This window comes from Brassica rapa, chromosome A03 (assembly GCF_000309985.2).
Source record: "Brassica rapa cultivar Chiifu-401-42 chromosome A03, CAAS_Brap_v3.01, whole genome shotgun sequence".
In the NCBI taxonomy this organism is placed as follows: Eukaryota; Viridiplantae; Streptophyta; class Magnoliopsida; order Brassicales; family Brassicaceae; genus Brassica; species Brassica rapa.
Genome location: NC_024797.2, coordinates 23,295 through 41,302, shown reverse-complemented (window position 1 = coordinate 41,302; position 18,008 = coordinate 23,295). Strand labels below are relative to the sequence as shown.

Genomic DNA, 18,008 nt, shown 5'->3' with positions numbered 1-18,008 from the left:
ACAGAGTTATGTAATCAGCTCTATCAGTAAACTCAAAAGATGCAGGTTTACCTAAACCGGAAGGATCACAGCCTGTCTGTGGTTCGCTATTTAACCAACCGATAGAACGGCTGAACAAAAAGCCATTTTTTCATATATCTGATTTAAATAACAAGAGGAGGTTGTCATAATACAAATAACAAATTGCCAAATTCAAATCAGAGACTGCAGAAAAACTGAAAAGAAAACCCCCCCAAAAGAAACATAAATTTTTATTTACAAAAATATAGATTAGAAATGCTTATGTGCAGAAGAAGATGAGATAAGCTAATTAAAGAGAGAGAGGCAGGATGTTCAGCGAGGAACAGGAGAGTAAGGAACAAGAGTTGGGTGGTCACGAGCAACGAGAGGCAGTTTGTCAATGTACATTAACAACCTCTTCGCATTCTCCTTGTATATCTCCGGTAACTCCACAGTCTCTCTGCTTGAAGTGTAAACCCATAGATCCCCAGAATTCACTCTTTTCAAGCTCCCTCTACAGAACGGGCACGACTGTGACCTCAAACGCCTGTTTCAAACACCAACATATTAATCTATTGCAACCAAGGCTATTGAGGTGTGAAGAAACTGAGTGAGTGAGGAAGCAATTCTCACCAGTCTCGGTAGCAATTTATACACATGGAATGATTGCAAGTAGGAAGAACAACTTTATTGCGAATCTCCAAGCAAATGCCACACTCTTCCTCCCTCTCCAAATCCACCTCCGACATCTTTCCTTTCTCTGTTCTCCGGTATCTTTTGTCGCATATCTCCTTTTGTTTCCTTTCTTCTACATCGTTTATCCCTCCGTGAAGTTGCAATAGCGAAGGAAACAACACATCTACAACATATCCAATGGAACATTGTTATTATTTATTGGACCAACTTCCTAATCAAATACACCAACTAATATTTTACCGTAGAACTCTTTGATACTAGCTTTCCGTTCATGAAGCGACATTGTGGTCTTCCCATCAACATATGCCTATCAAAAAAATAAAACAGAGAATATCACATATCAAGTCTAGAGGATCAAGGTCCGAGATATACTAAAAAAGGATAAGTACCTTATAAATAAGGATTCTAAGCAAACCCAAAGAGGCAGCGAAATGACAATCAGTCCACTGAACAAGAAAGAGAAAGAGGTGAGCCGCGGGGCTGTATGACAGTCTCATCTGAACGAACCCGCCATCATTCTCCTCTGGATACTCAGATGCCCTTCAAAAAAGATAGAGAGAGAGAGAAAACAAAAAGATATCAGAATGTTTGTGACTCCATGATAGGGGGGGGGGGATTAAAATAAGATAACAATACAATTATTCACAAGTCTTATCTAGTAAACCAAAAATAATTGACCGGTTTGAGGAAGGAGTGGTGGCGTCTGAGACTAGCTAAAGGAATAAATTGACATTTTAAAGAGCTCGCGTAAACGCAAAGTCCCAAGATTCATTCTGACATCAGCAAGCAAGCAAGCAAACCCCATCAGACAACAGAGATTCAAACAAGTATCCAGACTGAATAAGAATCTGGAAACTTCGATAAAATTCTAAGGAAGGTTGTGAAAACAGTTTGATCTATGACTCAAAAACCAGAATAGAGTAGGCAAGAGACATCAATCAAAAAGCGAAAAAGAACACGATCAGATTCCATCGGGAAACAAAAAAAAAAAACTTAAAACTCTTGCGTGTATTATTAACCAGAGAGAGAGAGAGAGAGAGAGAGAGAGAGGTTTACAGGGTGTTGGCGAACTGGATATCAGCTTCGAGAGCTTTGAGTGAATCCTTGAACGACTTTCTCATTCTTTTTTCCCTTTTCTTCACTCCTCGACGAGATGATCTAACATAAACCAGAGCTTCCAAGACAAAACAAAACCCTATTCCCTTCTTTTTTTTTAATCTTTGAGATCAAACTATACCGACACACGCCTAAAATATCGCAAACCCTAACTGCTCTATTAGATTCTCTCTCCCATTCCCATGGATGATTTTTTTCTTTTTTCTGGAGATTTATACTCACTCAACCGAGGAGGTAGCGACAGGGAGAGAGAAAGAGAAAGTAAGTTTGCTTAAATTCGCGTAGAGAACACGTAATCAAAGATCACACAATATTTAACATAACTAAAGTGAAAGAGCGTCTAAAGTAAAGGCTTCCTCCTTCCTTTTTTTTTTTGTTCTACAAGGAACTGGAACAAATTATTAAAACAATAGACATTAATTGTGGAATTATCCAAATTACCATAAAACCATACCTTGGGCTCCACTTAACAAGGACGAGAGATAATATTGTTTATTTAACTGAGAGAAAGAAAAACCAATTGAGTGACAGGACGTGTGTCACTGCTTCAGGCGGCGGTGTGTGCAACTGTGCGCCTTGTAGAGATACGTGACCGACATGTGTCTGCGTGTCAGTGGGGACCACCATCAACACCAACGTGTCGCAATATAAGCGTATGAACTAGCTTTTTAACGTGTTTCGGACAGGATACCAGTCTTATTGCAAATTTTTTTTTTTCCATCTAAATTTTATTAAGAGCTCAAGGCTCAAAGGGACAAAGCCCAAACCAAAAAAAACCCATACACAAGGTTCAAACCACACAAAAAAAGCCACCAAAGGAACCAGTCCAACAAGGCCACGAAAAGAAAAGACGCCGGACCACACCACGCGTCAAAAGATTAGCGGGGGTGAAAAACACGTGTTAATCTCACATCCTAAGGAGACCACGCGTCGCGATAGCTTCCACCTCATCACCGCTTTCGAGAAACAACGCCGGAACACTAAACCGACGATTACCGGAATCCACCGTACCACACCGGAATGACACCGGGACCACGAACTTCCACTGAAGAAACACCTCTAACGACTGTATCGGAGGTTTTGGGGATTCAGACAGCTGCAACGCACACGCCGTAGCTTTGGAGAGCGTCAATCGATCTAAATCGAGAGCTCATCCAACCGATTTCATTAACCAGCCCCATAATCTTCGCTTCCTACCAACGAACTCCAAATGATAAATCATGCGAACGGGCTCCAACTAACAGCCCAACGAGAAGATCAATCGACGGTTGAAACAGATGACAACCGGCGATGATTAGGTCTGAGAGAGATTCGGTAGAGAACCTACGACACCACCAAGGCTCCACCACCGGATACCACCGCTGGATAGTTTCACCAAAGAGAGCGCAAAACCACCAGAAACTATGCCGGCTACACAGCGTCAGAGAAAAACGCCGTATACCAGAGTCGATTTTGTTAACCGGAAAGATAAATCATCGACGGAACCACCGCGACTCACTGTCTCTCAAGAGAGAAAAGAGAGTCTACCATTCCGTCTGCAGATCCGATCTCTAATCTAATGTCTTATTGCAAATACATAAACCTTTAAGGATTTGTTTATGAAATATTTGCATGCTTGGATCTCGTAAGGCCTCGTAATTTGCTTACTAATTTGGCTTTTATGATACGTATATGACCTACGTGTGCTTTTACAATTAATGGATGTGGGTAAAAGGATCAAACAATTATAGGTCATTTCGTGACATGATTTGTTATCATTATTAGACAAATTGAATTAATAGCGATAATGACTCACCGCTAATTCTACTTCTCGATGATGAGGCCAGAAATGGATCAATTCTTTCTTTCTGAGCCCTCCTCGCAAAGATAGCAAACTGAATCAGCAAATAAATTAGTAAACTAAAATATAACTCCCATATAAAATATAAAAATTAGACTACAATATTAGTAGAACTATAATTCTTAGCATGATTTTTCGACTATAAAATTGTCTATAATATTTTTCATAATTTATAATAATAAATTTTGATTCTGTTATATTGTTTATAGGCAAATCAAATTATACAAAAAAGTTGTTTTCTTTGTTTTTAATAAAGGAAGGCCCACGTCCTCTAAATTATAACAAAAATAAACAAAGGGGGTGACGATTCAAGTACAAACAAAACAAGGCATAATCACAATCATACTCTATCATTGGTCACAAACCTCACCATTTGTCCCACTATCCACACTAACTTATTTTAAGATATTATACTATTTTACTCTTAATCTATATGGATCATGTCTTACAAGTTGCCATACAATTCCTGATATATCCTAACTGTTAGTTGTACCAAACTTTGATATTCATCTACATTCAATTGACGCCTAAGGTATAGTAACAAAAATTACTCCACGTTCGAATTGACAGTGTTTGGTAGTATTATTTACCTCAGTATCAGTTTCTTTTGTTCAAGAGATTGATTGCTCCTTGGAAAAAAAATCGAATGTCAGAGAGGGATGGACTCCAAGTCGATGAGGATGTGGTTGGGAATCTTCAAGTTAGATTCACCTAAGTTCCATCCGGCAGTATCCAATTTGAACAAGAAATCATCAAACTTGTTCTCCATCTCCGACAAGCTTTGCTTCAGCCAATGGAACACACTATCCTTGTTTTTCAAGCTTTCTTCCATGTTCTCGTATAACCAATATGCTTGCCAAAGACATCTCAACACGTCTCTGCTTGTCGCATTCACCTGCATTATTAGTTTAACAGAGATCAAGTAAAAGGAAGAAGGAGTGTGTAGAATACTAAAATAACCCACAAATTATGTAAAGGAAGATAGTTTTAAACAAGAAATGATAAAAGAGTAAAACGGGTCGCGAGATAATAAGACTATAAGAGCATGTAACCCTGGATGGATAAGACATAAAATAATAAAATGTTGACCCCAAAGATACCCAAGAGTACTCTCTCACAAGTCTAGAAGCTTTGTTCCCTCGATTAAGCCGATATTACTGAAAAATAACTCCCTATTTCGTATGCTTCTCCAGTAACGTATTCTAATTATAAGAAGCAAAGTCTAAATCAACTCATGATCTCTTCTAAGTCCTAACCTGATATGCTACATAACCCACCAGTGAATCTCTATCAGGTTACTCGAGAGACAAACAAGAGAGCAATGCTTTCTGAGTTCTTTTCTCACAGTGCAAGTAGGAATTATGATCGAGTAGATTTTTTTTAATAGGGCCACACACATACCTTAAAGGATACAGAAAACTCGGTATCCTTGTTCAACTTATTCAACGTAAGAATATATTTCTCCTTTGTGTATATCTTAAGGAGTGCTTTAACCTGGAAGTCAATGTTTCAAATATAAGATCCTCTCACGAGTAAAGATAGATGGACGTAGTTCAAATGGAAGAAGAAGATCACCTTAAAAACAGACTTCTCCAAACCAGATACTTCTTCAAGAGAAACACCAAAGATGATCCGAGGTTTCATGAATCTCTGCCATACCAAAATGTTTTCTCGCTTGTTGCACTCAACATACCCTGTCAAGAGACAAAGATGGGTCTTACTTCGAGGTTGAGTAATAAGCTAGAAAAAAAAAAAAGGAACATTCTAACCTGGTACAACAGAGTGCATAACATGAGACTGTATTAGGATACGAGCACGCTTAAGATTTATCTGGAAATATTTCAAATCATAAGTATTATTCAATTTATCCGGGTTTTCTTCTCATATTAAAGAACAAATTTGTAAGAAAATCCATGTGAGAACTCGTACTGTGTCAAACCGTAGGACTGCAAGCGACTGGTAACGTAGCCATAGATGAACAAGTCTTATGCTCGTCCATGTAAGTGACACAAAGGGAAATGACTTTACAAGGCCGGGTGTGTCCTGCATCAAAGATTACAACAAATACTCAAACATAAAACCAGTAAAATTTTAACAAGAATCTAATTGGGACTTGTAATGAATAGATTTGAAGGAAAGAACATACAATGATAAGAATGCCTAGACCAAGACCAATTAGCTGGGCACCAACTTCCCACACTTCCTCCTAAAATGTTGAACAAGAATCAGAGAAGATAAGACATACTTCATGCTCGTATTTAGGTTTTGACTGACTGGCATTACCTTGGCTGCTACCTCTCCAAGATTTCCTGAGATAGCAAAATGATTCTGTATGACCCTGAATGAAGGGTCTCTCAATCCTCTAGCCACGGCCTATTTCAAATAAAAATATTAGTACGTGCACTCTGTCAAGCTGACGTGAATTATTGATTAATACTAAATATAAATGAAAGATTTGCAGGGGGCAGGAAAAGGGAACAACCTTGGCAAGATTTCCAGTGGATGCTAAAAGTAGGAACTGGGTTGGGTATAGTTGTGTGGCCAGATCAAAGAAACTGCAAAACAAAAGGAAACGCAATCAGATGCTATATACATTGTTAATGGCTCACCACCAAGAGCTGAAGTTCTATAATACAAACCTTCCAGCACTGCCAATAAAATCAGCATACATGCGCCATTGCTTAGGATCATCGTCAAAAAGACTACCAAAGCGTCCACCTGGAAAAATACCCTTGTTACTGAAGAGGTTCTTAGATAACACCATGAACATTGATTAGTCTTCCCCATGGTTTCCCTACCAATAAGAAGACGGCCAAGAGCTCCAATGCCATCCTTGGATACCCATCTGCAGTAGAGACAAAACCATAAGAGCCAAAACAAAACAACGTGAGATAGGAGGGGCATAAAAGAAAACCTGATGGCAGCAGCAGAAGCAGCAGCAGTAGCGGCAGGAGAAGATCCAGAGAAAGAGCCAACGCCAACAGCCTTCATAAAGAAAAAAGGTTGTCTAGAAAAGGAATAAAGTGAGAATAAGAAGAAGGCAAGGGAGAGAAGAGAGATGAGATGCCTTGAGAAGACTAGAGGTGACTAAGACATTACACATCCAGCCGGTAACATTGGTAGGGAACTGCCAGAGCATGTAGTCCAAGTAATCATCTGAAACAGACCCTGTCATTTTTCACAAGTGATTAATTAAACTCACTGAACCTACATACATACATACATACATCATTCATTAATAATAATAATAATAGAGGATGATCAAGTCAAGCAAGGGTACCAGGAAAGCCGGTGGGAAAAACAAAATCCTTGACGACATCAGGAACCCAAACCGTATTCGTTTCTGAGGAATTTGAATTAGTATCAGGCTTAGGCTCACGCTCCTCTAGAAAGCCTTGCAAAGGCGAGTCATCATCATCATCATCTAGCAAATATCTGCATACCAAACAAGTCAGTCTCGACATTTAAATCTTGGGGAAAGCATTGAAGGCGGAGGACCTTTTCGAAGTTCCATTCCCGTATCTCTCCACCACAATCGAAACTACTCCTTCAACTCTAACACTTAAAAGTACAAACAATCATCAGCCGGAGCAATCAAAAGAGGCAAAAATGGAATGGCACTTGTCACCTCTTATCATCGGTGCCTTCTTCCTCTGATGACTGAGCACAGCGGCACCGCAAGTAGTGCTCCTCCACACGCCGTCGTTTCGGCTTACTGGACGACGTTGTTCGAGTTCGGGGAATGTGAAGAGGCAACGGCAATCGTAACGTACAGTACATGACGATTATTTGATTCAGAGATTCGTTACACGTCTTCCGCTAATCTCCTCTTCTTCTTCCTTCAGCCCCCGCACCCAATTCGGTAAGAGGTCCGGTTTTTATTTGATTTATTTGTTTATTAAACCGAAAAATTAAAAGTAAGCAATTCCCTACCTTACAAGCGATTGCGAGAGTTTCAAACCGGTTTTTATTTGGTAAACCGAAAAATTATTCCGTACGGGCTGACACAAACGAGATATTTATTACCATACAATACATGAACTGAACTCTCTGCTCGGGCTTCATGATTCAATTCAAAAATCATGTCTACCACCAAAACACATTCAAACAACACACACACAAAGAAAAGATGATTGCATTACGGGGGGCAAAAGAGCTTCAGGTTTGTTCATCAGTTGTGTTAGGAGGAGTTGCTGCTGCTTTCTTGCGATTATCATCCGCTATTTTTTGGTACTCCTTCTCACTCGCTGCTATGAGTTTCTTCACGATATCAAATGTTGTCAGCTTTATACTGAAAACAACATGAACAAAAAAACAAGATGAGAATCCGGCTTCTTCACAAGTCTCTCTCTCTCCATATATATATAAGGAACTTACCTGCTGTTTGGCATGCTTTTGAGGGCATTGGGGACAAACCCACGGTACAATCCAATCACTCCTTCACGCTCAATGATACCTATATATAGGTTTAACGATAAACAGGTCACTCGCCCGAAACTTATCTATTAAAAAGCAGACAAGGATGTATGTTTTTTTTTGTTTTAAAGTTTTTACCTGAGAAGGCGTCTAATACGGATTTATAAGGAGTACCCTTCAGTTGCATCTGTCTTCTAATGGTATCCAACGGATAGCAAGTACCCGTAGCAATAGCAGCAGCTACCACTGCTGTTAGTAGAGATGCCTGTGTCTTCTTTTGATACTTCTCTGGCAAAGATTTCTTTACCCTGCATCCCGAGTTTTTCAATAATAATGTAAACAAACCTTCACTGAATCATTTTGCAGTAGACTTACAGATCAAAGACGCAGAAGTTGAGGGCAATGTAAGGAGCTATACTTAAAAGCGAAGGACCCAGACCGTTATAAAATGATGCAACTCCTTCCTCCCTCAGCATGTTCAAGGCTACCTACAGGTGACATGTTCCATTTCTTTTAATTTAAAGAGTTTATGGATTATTGATCTTTAGAGTTAGTCTATAATCCAATGAACATACCTGGGACATGGTTCGATACCCCGGTTCAACAGCTAACCTCAATCTCAGCACATCTAAAGGATATGTTATCTGCATAAAAAACATAAACAGATTCTTAAAGATATTTAAGATTTTTCGTAAGACTAGATGAAGTAGATAAACAAGACTAGTTACCAGAGTAGAGGTCATGCCAGCACAAGCACCAGCTCCAAGCCTTCCAAGAACAGACAATTGACCGTCCTCTCCCCTAAAGAGTTTCTGAATTTAAAAAAAAAAAATATAAATGTGCACAGTGATTAGACGGGTTCTGAAACTTGTGAAACGAAAACCTGAATAAGATGATCGAAGATCGCATACCTTGTAGGTTTCATATGCAAACAACTGGACCGCGCTATAAGGCACAATCCTTATCACCTGGAATATTCAAAAAGACTTAAGATTTTGAGCAATCAAAATCCACTAAACTACACACAGCCTTTTATGTAAAGAGATTGTTAGAGTACCTGAGGCAGGTTTCCTTTCCAATAACCTTTAACACCTTCTTCTCTTCCAATAAGCATAATCGCCTGTAGTTATATTATTACAAAACCAAATCAACAACGAGTTTACAGTAAGAAGAAACAAATCCTCTACATTACATGATTTTGGAGGATATTATATACCTCTATGAAGCCAATAGCCTTCTTAGCACTTTGTTGCCCAGCTCGAACACCATGCGTCTAGAATTAAATTATAAGTCAATTAGATTGTAAGAATCAATAAATATTACAGTATGTCTGTAACAAGAACACAGTCACACTAGTTAAAGAAAACACCCTAAACCCATACCACAAAGGTTCTCTTAAGAGATATCTTTGTGACTTGAGAGATAATGAAATTCACAGCATCATCAACATCATCTCATGGAAAGATCCAAGTAAGTTGTTAGACCATATCTACTACATATGTATACAGAGTCTGGTTTCTAATTAAAGTATTGAGATATATATATATCTACTCATTTAGAATATAAAGTAGTCCAAAAACGACGGCGTACTATTATGCTGTCACACCAGTCTACTAACTTTTTTAAAAAAAAAATATTAAAAACAAAAAAAAAAGGAAAAGAAAACACGTGCGACAAAACCTTGAAGTTGTTGAGAGAGAGCCTACCTGCATAAGGAGCTTTATACGGTCAAGCGGCGCCGTCACTGACTTTGCGGCGGCTCCGGCGAACGCTCCGGCGAAAAACAGAGCTGCATCTTTCGGTACAAATGACAGAAGTGCGACGGGGTTTTTCAACAGCTGAGCCGAAGTAGGCGCGAATACGTCGTCCTCTTCCTTGGTGGGAATCACCACCGAAACGGACGCGAAAGCTCCACCAGATTCCCTCCGATCTCTCCTAATCGCAACCGATAGGGAGGCGAAATTGCTCAGAACGCCACCGCTTCTTGTGTTCCCTCTCGACGGCAGCCTCCATGAAGGTTCAGTAGTGAGAGCGAAATCAGAGGTCTTGAGAGAAGGGATGCTACGGAATTGAAGTAGAGATTTCTCTTCTCCCATGGCTGGCGGATTAGCAAATGTCTGATTCTTCTTCTTCTTCTTTTTTTTTTAAGTTCACGCCTGAGATTTTTAATTGCACAAACCGGAGTCCAATGTATAAATTGTCTTCGGTGATGGCATTCTTGTAAATAAATAAGTGGGCTCCGTTGGGCCAGACTTTATACATCTCATTAAGATAAATGCTTTGTGGCCTCCTTAACAAAAGATGACGGGTCGAGACCAGACCAGACCAGCCTGTCCGAACCGACCATCATTTGGATTTAATTAGAGAATATTTTTAGATTTAAAAAAAAAAAAAGAAAAAGAAGAAAAGAAATTGTCAATCTACCGTTCAACGTGACGATGAAGAAAGAGAAGAGAAGCCGACCCATCGTTCAAATCTCAGGGTCCTTAAGATCATCAACCCCAAACCTGCTTCTTAGGGGTTTTAAACTTGTCCAAATCATTTTTTCTCCCCCCCCAATCGCTATAGATGTCGCTCCCCGATTCTTCTTCCTCTTCTTCTCCGCCTGTGACCCGCGAAGAAACCGGTTATATCCGTTTTGAACACGGCCAAGATAACGGCTTTGACCATCGTGATCGACCTCCATGGAACCGCTCCGAGTACGATTATCGCCATGGGAGCATCGTTGCATCGGAGAACCCGAGGAATACCTCGACGTCTTCCGAAGATCCTTGGTCTTGCGTTGTCGTCGTCGCTACCTTCTGTGTCTTCGGTGAGATATTTAATTTTCCAATTAACTTACCCTCTGTGTGTGTGTGAATGTGTTTTTGATTGTTCATCTTCTGCTCAGTGTCGATGACTTTGATTTTGGGGCTTTACGGAACAACGAACGTGTGGTTGGGACCAAACTCCTCCTTCCTCATTAAGCCAACTTCGGTTTTCGTCCAAACTGTCATTGTACGTTCACTACCCTCTTTGCATTTAGGATCCACCATTGTTTAATTTTCTGATATCCTGTTTTCTCAAGGTGGAAGAATTAGGGAATAAGGGATCCGGTTTGATGCTCTACGGATTGAACCAACCCCCACAGCTCCATGTCCTGGCCAATTGGTCTGAAGTCCACTATTTAGCTGTGCCTAATGATTCTTACAAGGTTTCTTCTCTACCTGCCCGCCCTTTTATTTTTCTCATCTATGGAACTGGTGTCTGATGCATTTTTGTTTTTGCTATTTTTATTCAGTATTGGATACAGTATCTGAACAAGGGGTCACGCGTTAAAGTTTCTTACAATGTTGAATCTCTGGGCTCTTCCCTCTATCTTGTGATTGCCCAAGGTACTTTTGGCAGAGAATCCTCTTTGTATTCATTTTCTCTTGTGGATAACTACCTCATTAACTTAGATAGTGCTTACTTGAATATATTACAAGAGTATATTGGTGAAATCTTTGAGTTTGATGATGTTTTGGGATTCATTGAGAAACGTGATCTCAAAACAGCATGATGTACTTAGTTATTTTATGCTTTTGTAATTTAAGGTGTGGATGGGCTCTCCGAGTGGGTGCAAGACCCTACGCGTCCAGACACTACATTATCATGGCATCTCATCTCTGGTTAGTTAGTGACCGAGGTTTTAAACATGATAGTTTTTTTTATTCTGAGTATTCCTGTATGAGATCACTCACACTTTACCTCATTTTATTTTTTGGCAGATAGTGGTTTCATTGAGCAGGACATAACTAAGTCGTCGAGTTATTACATTGCAGTGGGCAACGTATACCTGAATGAAGTCAAGGTAATAGCTGAAGCAGCTTATGATGTTATATGCTTCAACTTTGATTTGTAGGTTAACTTCTCTCCTATACAATGTGAATGGCTTTCCTTTGTAATAGAAACCTGGTTTCCAGTAGTTGACTGCCATCGGTTTATAATCCCAACTAGCTCTTCTTTTTTCTCTCTGATTATGCCTATCACTCTCACACAATGTGAATGGCTTTCCTTTGCAATATCTACGTTTTTCAGGCTACGATAGACATTCAAGTTGAAGGGGTATTGTACGATACTACCAATGCTTATTACAAATGCACGTTTCCTAACGACAAGTGCACTTTAAGTGTTCCATTATTTGGAACTAATGCTGCTGTACTAACCTCACCAGGTCCAAAGCTGGTATGCTACCCATATCTTGTCTTGCTTTTTCATTCTCCCTTTTAGAAGATATCACATGATTCAGAATCCAACAATCTCTTCTTGTTGTTGTTGTTGTTCAGAATACTTCTAAGAATGAGTTCTGTGCAAAGCTCTCGTACGAGCCAAGGTGGATTGCCTACATAGTTTGCATGGGTAATGTCCTTTTTTTCATTGCATGAGTCATATAAACGGATCTTGTCGTTGGGCTTTATCATAAACTTTTGGTTTTTGTTCCCTTGGACTATTGTTGCAGTTGTAGTGACAGCACTCTTGTTGATTTTATCTAGTGTCTTCAATAAAAGACAACAAGCAGTCCCTGAAAACGAGGAAACAGCTGATGAGAATGATGATGTAGCTCCTCTGATTCCGGGAAAAGACGATGATAACTCGAGCTGGTGCTCGTCATACAGCTCAATCTTGACAAGTACTGAGGAACTAGAAGGTGCACACGGAGATGGCCAGAGCAGTACAAGATATCTGTGTGCGATTTGCTTTGATGCGCCTAGGGACTGTTTCTTCCTCTCTTGTGGACACTGCGTTGCTTGCTTCCAGTGCGGGACACGGTAATAAATTATCCATTTATTCTTAAGTGTTATTTTGTGTTGGTTTCAAATCAGATGGGTATGATGAAAATGCAGGATAGCTGAAACATCGGGATTCTGCCCAGTATGTCGTAGGAAGATCAGGAAGGTGAAGAAGATCTTCAACGTCTAACAAAATCAAAAGTCCAGAGGGAATCAAATTAACACACAGTGCGCAGGTTGTGTGATGTTTTTTCTTTTATCTTTTTGTTGTTGTTTTTCTCACAGTACCATATTTGTATAGAGGTAAAAGAGTGTGGAAAGGGGATAGAGAAAGACCCAAGATGATGGTTGGTTTTATAATTGGGTCTGTCTGTGTATATGATGATGTGGACTCTTTAACATTTCGGTTTGGTTGTACTACTTGTAACCATATTTCATGATGGAGTCCGGTTAAGTGCTTGGTTTGCACGTCGCAGCGTAATTTCGTGGTTTAGTTTTGCTAAACAGGTTAAATGGATTGGGCTTGTTAAAATGCAATTAATTTGATATACAGAAGTGTCACGTGTCAGATGATGAATGGAGCTGACACATAATCTCACTGTTCAATTTTGCATTCCGGTAACAAACAAACAACAAATCGAGACCTCTTTCTTCTTCTCTGTGCTTCCTTATTACGTTACGCCTATCAATTCGTCTCCAGATCGCAGGTTTCCTTCTCTCTCTCTATTGTCCATCACAGTTTCTGCTACTGATGTGTTGATCCTGACTTCAAATTCGCCTCATATGTTGATGAAATTCTCTAGATCTCGTCTTCGAGGAAGCCTGCGTGCGTGCGTGCTAGATATTCTCCACCTTTTAATTCTAGATCTGTAAGCTACCGACCCATCCTCCCTCCTCTTCTTCGTCATTGCGTTTTCGTGAGATTTATGTTCAGTTTCTGCCCTTTCTTCTGATTAGATCGTTGAATCTCTTCACTCGTTCGTTCGTTCGGTTCGGTGTCTATTGTTTTGGTATGCATCAATTTCTACTGTATTGTATAATCACCTTATGATAGGGTTACACGTTTGGTGGTATCTCTAATCCATAGAATGTTTCCAAATATTGAATATATTCTCCAAAACTTATTCGTTTGGGCTCTGTATGTATATCACAGTCAGTCATGGTGAAGTCATTTGTAAACACTCACTTTTAGTGGACGTATACCTGAATCTCAACTTATTTCCACATGTAGCAGTGAGAGGTATAAGCAGAGCTGATTCCTGGAACCAACCATGATGTCCTTCGAAATGAATGACCGCAAAAGTATGTAATCCTTGCTTTTTGAAGATATACTTGTTACTTAGTTTCATAGGGGTAATCTTTTGCTCCCCGTGTTCTTGAGCGAGTGGATCATTGAATGTTATGTTGTTACTGTTAGAGAACCCATTTACTTTCAGTTTCTCGTTACTTTACTATCGTTAATCTTTTGCTATGTGCTTTGAAACAGAAATTGGGTTAGGGCTGACAGCTTTTGGAGTCTTTTTCTCCTTTTTGGGAGTAGTCTTTGTCTTTGATAAGGGCTTACTTGCCATGGGAAATGTAAGTACCTCCCTCCAAACTATCTTTTTGATTATTCTTGCTTGTTTCCTGATCACTCAGTTTCTTTCTTTTCTGGCTCTTCTTTTTAGATTCTTTTCATCTCTGGGGTTAGTCTTACCATTGGCCTCAAGTCTACCATGCAGTTTTTCACCAAGCGTCAAAACTATAAGGTCCCTTTTGATTTCTATTTTTTTCTCTTAGTATCTCTGGGGTGTTTACATACTTTTTTTCCACTCAGGGAACAATTTCTTTTGGGGCCGGCTTCTTCTTTGTAGTCATTGGATGGCCTATCCTGGGAATGATGTTGGAGACCTATGGCTTTTTTGTTCTCTTCAGGTCCCTTCTCTTCTTTCTTACTTGTTCTGTTCTGCATGTGGAACCATAGACCGTTAGTAACGTTGTTTTCTGTTTCAGTGGCTTCTGGCCAACCTTGGCAGTTTTCGCACAGAAGATACCCGTTCTCGGTTGGATCATTCAGCAACCTTATATAAGATCGGTATGTGTCTAATTCAAAATTCAGTGCGAATGAAAACTTATTGGGAATTGTCTCAAGAAGTCTGACCATGTGGGCAATGATACTCTTCGACCCCAAGGATAAAACATGCTGTTACTCTCTAATGTTACCAATAGGATAAACAAAGCGTACATTTTAGCTTCTCTTGCTTTGTGAGAATGATGCATAAATCTCATCCCAGCTCATATAGTTCCCAGTTTCACCTTCACGAATTATAATAGATGATTCTCTCTCTTTGATTCTGATGATCTTAATTTTCTAGGCCTAGTGTTTTCTTAGTTTCCATCAACTTCAACTTATTAACCGGTTGCACATTCTGCTTATTATTGAATAATGTGGTTGATTGGCTTTTTTTTTTGTATGATGGACAGTTCTTTGACAAGTACCGGGGCAAGCGTGTGCCCGTCTAGTCCTCGACCAAGTTGAGAGAGAATTCACTGAGCTAGAGATGCAGCAGAACAAACGATTGAAATATTTTGGAAGGAGAGGTTTTGTATGCTTGTCCACAACTTCTGTAGAAACGTAAACCCGTAGGAGAGAGAAAATAGCGTGGAGCAACTTGAAGCTTTGTACTTTTAAAAGACTAACTCAGTGACTTAATGCTGGATTGTAATCGTGTTTTGGTTCAACTTCTTTTTTAATTTTTTGATTGCATACATAACAAAGTCTCCCACCACATCTATACTTACAAATATAAACTAACCCTTGTATTATGAATAATTTATATGTCTATTTTGTTAAAACAAACCATGTATGGGTGCACGGATCAATAGTGCTCTGTTGGTTCGCAAACCAACAGAGCACTTAGTGAGTAGTTAATATACAAAATCTCAGTGCACCTAAGCGTACGATCTTTCTATGCTTGTTCCATTAGCCCGGTTGAATTCAATGAAAATCTGAGTAGTGTATACTCAATAGAGTATGCTCTTGGACTTTAATGATCGAAGTCAAGTAGTCTAAGAGCAAGTTAGAATTGTTGGGCCGCCCGGCGACTGAGTTGAAAAATCTATTGATTTCAAATATGAGGCAGACCTTCTTTTTCATCCTCAGCCTCCTATTTTATTTATTTTTATCATCAAGTTTATTTTCAGATATTTTTTCAGTATTTTAAATATTATTTGTTTTGAAACCATAAAATAAATTGTATAAGTATAAATATCTATCATAGCCCCAATTGCTCAATAATGATTGGCTATTAATTGTTCAAATAAAGAAATTTAAAGATGTTATTATGAAAAAGATGCTTTCCATAAATTTTGAAAGCATGCAATTAATTTTCTGCCAACATTTTTGTTTTCTATTTGTCTTTTAGGCAACAATTAATGGGGACTAGAGCGACAGTCGTGGATTCTACGAGGTCCAGTTACATTTCTTGGTGTCAGACGATTTTTTGCCCATAAATAAATACGCAATTAATAAGGAAAAAAGATTTTGTATAGTTAAGAAGTTAAAATAAAGTTTTGTAAAAAAGGGTATACTCTTTGAAAATATAAAACAATGATTAATATTTGGTTTAGAACTCTTTAAGGAAAAAAAAAAGAAAAAAAAAGATGTGTTTGATTGCGTTACATATTCGATTATTAACAGTGCAATGGTTTTAAGCCCACTTAACATGTGTGTTAACCTCAAAATCCAAATCGCGTGTTCTTAATATTAATATAGGCCGTCCGATGAGAGCCAGTCCCACTAATCCCATAGAAAATGCATTATAATATCTATTAATAATAACGAAATAAAAGAAAATATATTTGTTTATTACACACCGCCACAGACTCTCAGTATAAAGGCGATATCTAAGATAGGCGAGGATGGGCCAGAAATCAATCTTCTTCCCATTTCTCCACAAAACTTAATTATTATTCTCTCTCTGATTCCGATAATGGAAGGATCAAGCGTCGTGGCGGTTTACGGTAACGGTGCGATAACGGAGGCTAAGAAATCTCCCTTCTCCGTTAAGGTCGGTCTGGCTCAGATGCTCCGCGGCGGCGTTATCATGGACGTCGTCAACGCCGAGCAAGCCCGCATCGCGGAGGAAGCCGGTGCTTGCGCCGTCATGGCTTTGGAGCGCGTTCCCGCTGATATTCGCGCTCAGGGAGGCGTCGCTAGGATGAGCGATCCACAGATGATTAAGGACATCAAGCAGGCCGTTACGATTCCGGTGATGGCCAAGGCCAGGATCGGTCATTTCGTGGAGGCGCAGATCCTCGAAGCGATCGGAATCGATTACATCGACGAGAGCGAGGTGCTGACCCTCGCCGACGAAGACAACCACATCAACAAGCATAACTTCCGGATCCCTTTCGTCTGCGGCTGCCGCAACCTCGGCGAGGCTCTGAGGAGGATCCGCGAAGGCGCGGCGATGATCAGGACGAAAGGTGAGGCTGGGACTGGGAACATCGTGGAGGCCGTGAGGCACGTGAGGTCTGTTATGGGTGACATCAGGGTTTTAAGGAACATGGATGACGACGAGGTCTTCACTTTCGCCAAGAAGCTTGCCGCTCCTTACGATCTCGTGATGCAGACCAAACAGCTTGGCCGTCTTCCCGTGGTTCAGTTCGCCGCAGGTGGAGTCGCTACTCCGGCGGATGCGGCTCTCATGATGCAGCTTGGATGCGACGGTGTCTTCGTGGGTTCAGGTATCTTCAAGAGCGGTGACCCAGCTCGTAGGGCGCGTGCGATTGTTCAGGCGGTGACTCATTACAGTGACCCGGAGATGCTTGTGGAGGTCAGCTGTGGGCTTGGGGAAGCAATGGTTGGGATTAATCTCAACGATGACAAGGTTGAGAGGTTCGCTAACCGCTCTGAGTGAAACCAAACAAATGGTTTAAATTTCAGACAGAAATGGTTTCAGACCATTTTTGCTTGCAGTAATCTCAAAAAAAAAAAAGAAAAAGATGATATTTGATAGTTTGTTGTATCATTTCGTGTTTGCCTTATATATCTTTGATTAGTGTTTTTTTTCTCAATGTAATCGATTTCTTCCATTTGCAAGAACAAGTTGTCATCAGTTATAATAAGAATAATAATCTACTATTCTCTCTGCATCTATTAATTTTTGATGATTGAAATGTTCTTCAGAGTCCATTGATGTTTGAGC

The 18,008-nt window shown here is 39.8% G+C and overlaps 6 protein-coding genes across 14 annotated transcripts; 3 read left to right on the top strand and 3 right to left on the bottom strand.

Annotated features, from left to right (window-relative positions):
- Positions 1 to 104: 104 nt before the first annotated feature.
- Positions 105 to 3,656, bottom strand: LOC103855416 (E3 ubiquitin-protein ligase AIRP2). Of its 2 annotated transcripts, none has more exons than XM_009132400.3 (5): positions 1,753 to 3,656; positions 1,086 to 1,236; positions 937 to 1,003; positions 634 to 859; positions 105 to 547 (listed from the first exon to the last, which is right to left on the bottom strand). In XM_009132400.3, exons 1-5 carry the CDS (start codon positions 1,815 to 1,817, stop codon positions 334 to 336), a joined length of 723 nt encoding a protein of 240 aa, XP_009130648.1. In that variant the 5' UTR covers positions 1,818 to 3,656; the 3' UTR covers positions 105 to 333. The 2 variants fall into 2 exon arrangements, with proteins under 2 accessions (XP_009130648.1, XP_018513215.1); XM_018657699.2 differs by having other exon boundaries at positions 3,608 to 3,626.
- On the bottom strand, positions 3,511 to 7,527 carry LOC103855417 (protein root UVB sensitive 5). 6 transcript variants are annotated; one of them, XM_018657696.2, is made up of 16 exons: positions 7,281 to 7,527; positions 7,151 to 7,213; positions 6,933 to 7,087; positions 6,720 to 6,820; positions 6,567 to 6,637; positions 6,451 to 6,497; positions 6,292 to 6,370; positions 6,135 to 6,207; positions 5,936 to 6,025; positions 5,799 to 5,858; positions 5,582 to 5,695; positions 5,422 to 5,482; positions 5,228 to 5,346; positions 5,054 to 5,146; positions 4,243 to 4,547; positions 3,511 to 3,686 (listed from the first exon to the last, which is right to left on the bottom strand). In XM_018657696.2, exons 1-15 carry the CDS (start codon positions 7,430 to 7,432, stop codon positions 4,302 to 4,304), a joined length of 1,524 nt encoding a protein of 507 aa, XP_018513212.1. In that variant the 5' UTR covers positions 7,433 to 7,527; the 3' UTR covers positions 3,511 to 3,686; positions 4,243 to 4,301. The 6 variants fall into 6 exon arrangements, with proteins under 6 accessions (XP_018513212.1, XP_018513213.1, XP_018513209.1 ...); XM_018657697.2 differs by having other exon boundaries at positions 7,151 to 7,207; positions 7,281 to 7,517; XM_018657693.2 differs by having other exon boundaries at positions 7,151 to 7,219; positions 7,281 to 7,509.
- Positions 7,528 to 7,603: 76 nt separating this feature from the next.
- On the bottom strand, positions 7,604 to 10,235 carry LOC103855418 (thylakoid ADP,ATP carrier protein, chloroplastic). The gene is made up of 10 exons (XM_009132402.3): positions 9,775 to 10,235; positions 9,285 to 9,341; positions 9,126 to 9,188; positions 8,980 to 9,036; positions 8,797 to 8,880; positions 8,644 to 8,712; positions 8,444 to 8,556; positions 8,207 to 8,376; positions 8,030 to 8,108; positions 7,604 to 7,943 (listed from the first exon to the last, which is right to left on the bottom strand). The coding sequence occupies exons 1-10, from the start codon at positions 10,162 to 10,164 to the stop codon at positions 7,811 to 7,813; spliced, it is 1,215 nt and encodes a 404-aa protein (XP_009130650.1). The 5' UTR covers positions 10,165 to 10,235; the 3' UTR covers positions 7,604 to 7,810.
- A 339-nt stretch (positions 10,236 to 10,574) lies between these two features.
- Positions 10,575 to 13,275, top strand: LOC103855419 (E3 ubiquitin-protein ligase APD2). Its single transcript, XM_009132403.3, has 10 exons — positions 10,575 to 10,880; positions 10,959 to 11,065; positions 11,136 to 11,261; positions 11,349 to 11,442; positions 11,644 to 11,718; positions 11,818 to 11,900; positions 12,128 to 12,274; positions 12,376 to 12,448; positions 12,549 to 12,858; positions 12,934 to 13,275. The coding sequence occupies exons 1-10, from the start codon at positions 10,637 to 10,639 to the stop codon at positions 13,007 to 13,009; spliced, it is 1,335 nt and encodes a 444-aa protein (XP_009130651.1). The 5' UTR covers positions 10,575 to 10,636; the 3' UTR covers positions 13,010 to 13,275.
- Positions 13,276 to 13,402: 127 nt separating this feature from the next.
- LOC103855421 (vesicle transport protein GOT1) lies at positions 13,403 to 15,569 on the top strand. Of its 3 annotated transcripts, XM_009132405.3 has the most exons (9): positions 13,403 to 13,526; positions 13,623 to 13,688; positions 13,777 to 13,829; positions 14,051 to 14,121; positions 14,306 to 14,397; positions 14,487 to 14,567; positions 14,636 to 14,733; positions 14,812 to 14,893; positions 15,283 to 15,567. In XM_009132405.3, exons 4-9 carry the CDS (start codon positions 14,091 to 14,093, stop codon positions 15,319 to 15,321), a joined length of 423 nt encoding a protein of 140 aa, XP_009130653.1. In that variant the 5' UTR covers positions 13,403 to 13,526; positions 13,623 to 13,688; positions 13,777 to 13,829; positions 14,051 to 14,090; the 3' UTR covers positions 15,322 to 15,567. The 3 variants fall into 3 exon arrangements, with proteins under 3 accessions (XP_009130653.1, XP_009130652.1, XP_009130654.1); XM_009132404.3 differs by lacking the exon at positions 13,777 to 13,829 and having other exon boundaries at positions 15,283 to 15,569; XM_009132406.3 differs by lacking the exon at positions 13,777 to 13,829 and having other exon boundaries at positions 14,054 to 14,121.
- Positions 15,570 to 16,681: 1,112 nt separating this feature from the next.
- Positions 16,682 to 17,944, top strand: LOC103855422 (pyridoxal 5'-phosphate synthase subunit PDX1.3). Its single transcript, XM_009132408.3, has one exon. It carries the CDS (start codon positions 16,791 to 16,793, stop codon positions 17,718 to 17,720), a length of 930 nt encoding a protein of 309 aa, XP_009130656.1. The 5' UTR covers positions 16,682 to 16,790; the 3' UTR covers positions 17,721 to 17,944.
- The last annotated feature ends 64 nt before the right edge of the window (positions 17,945 to 18,008 follow it).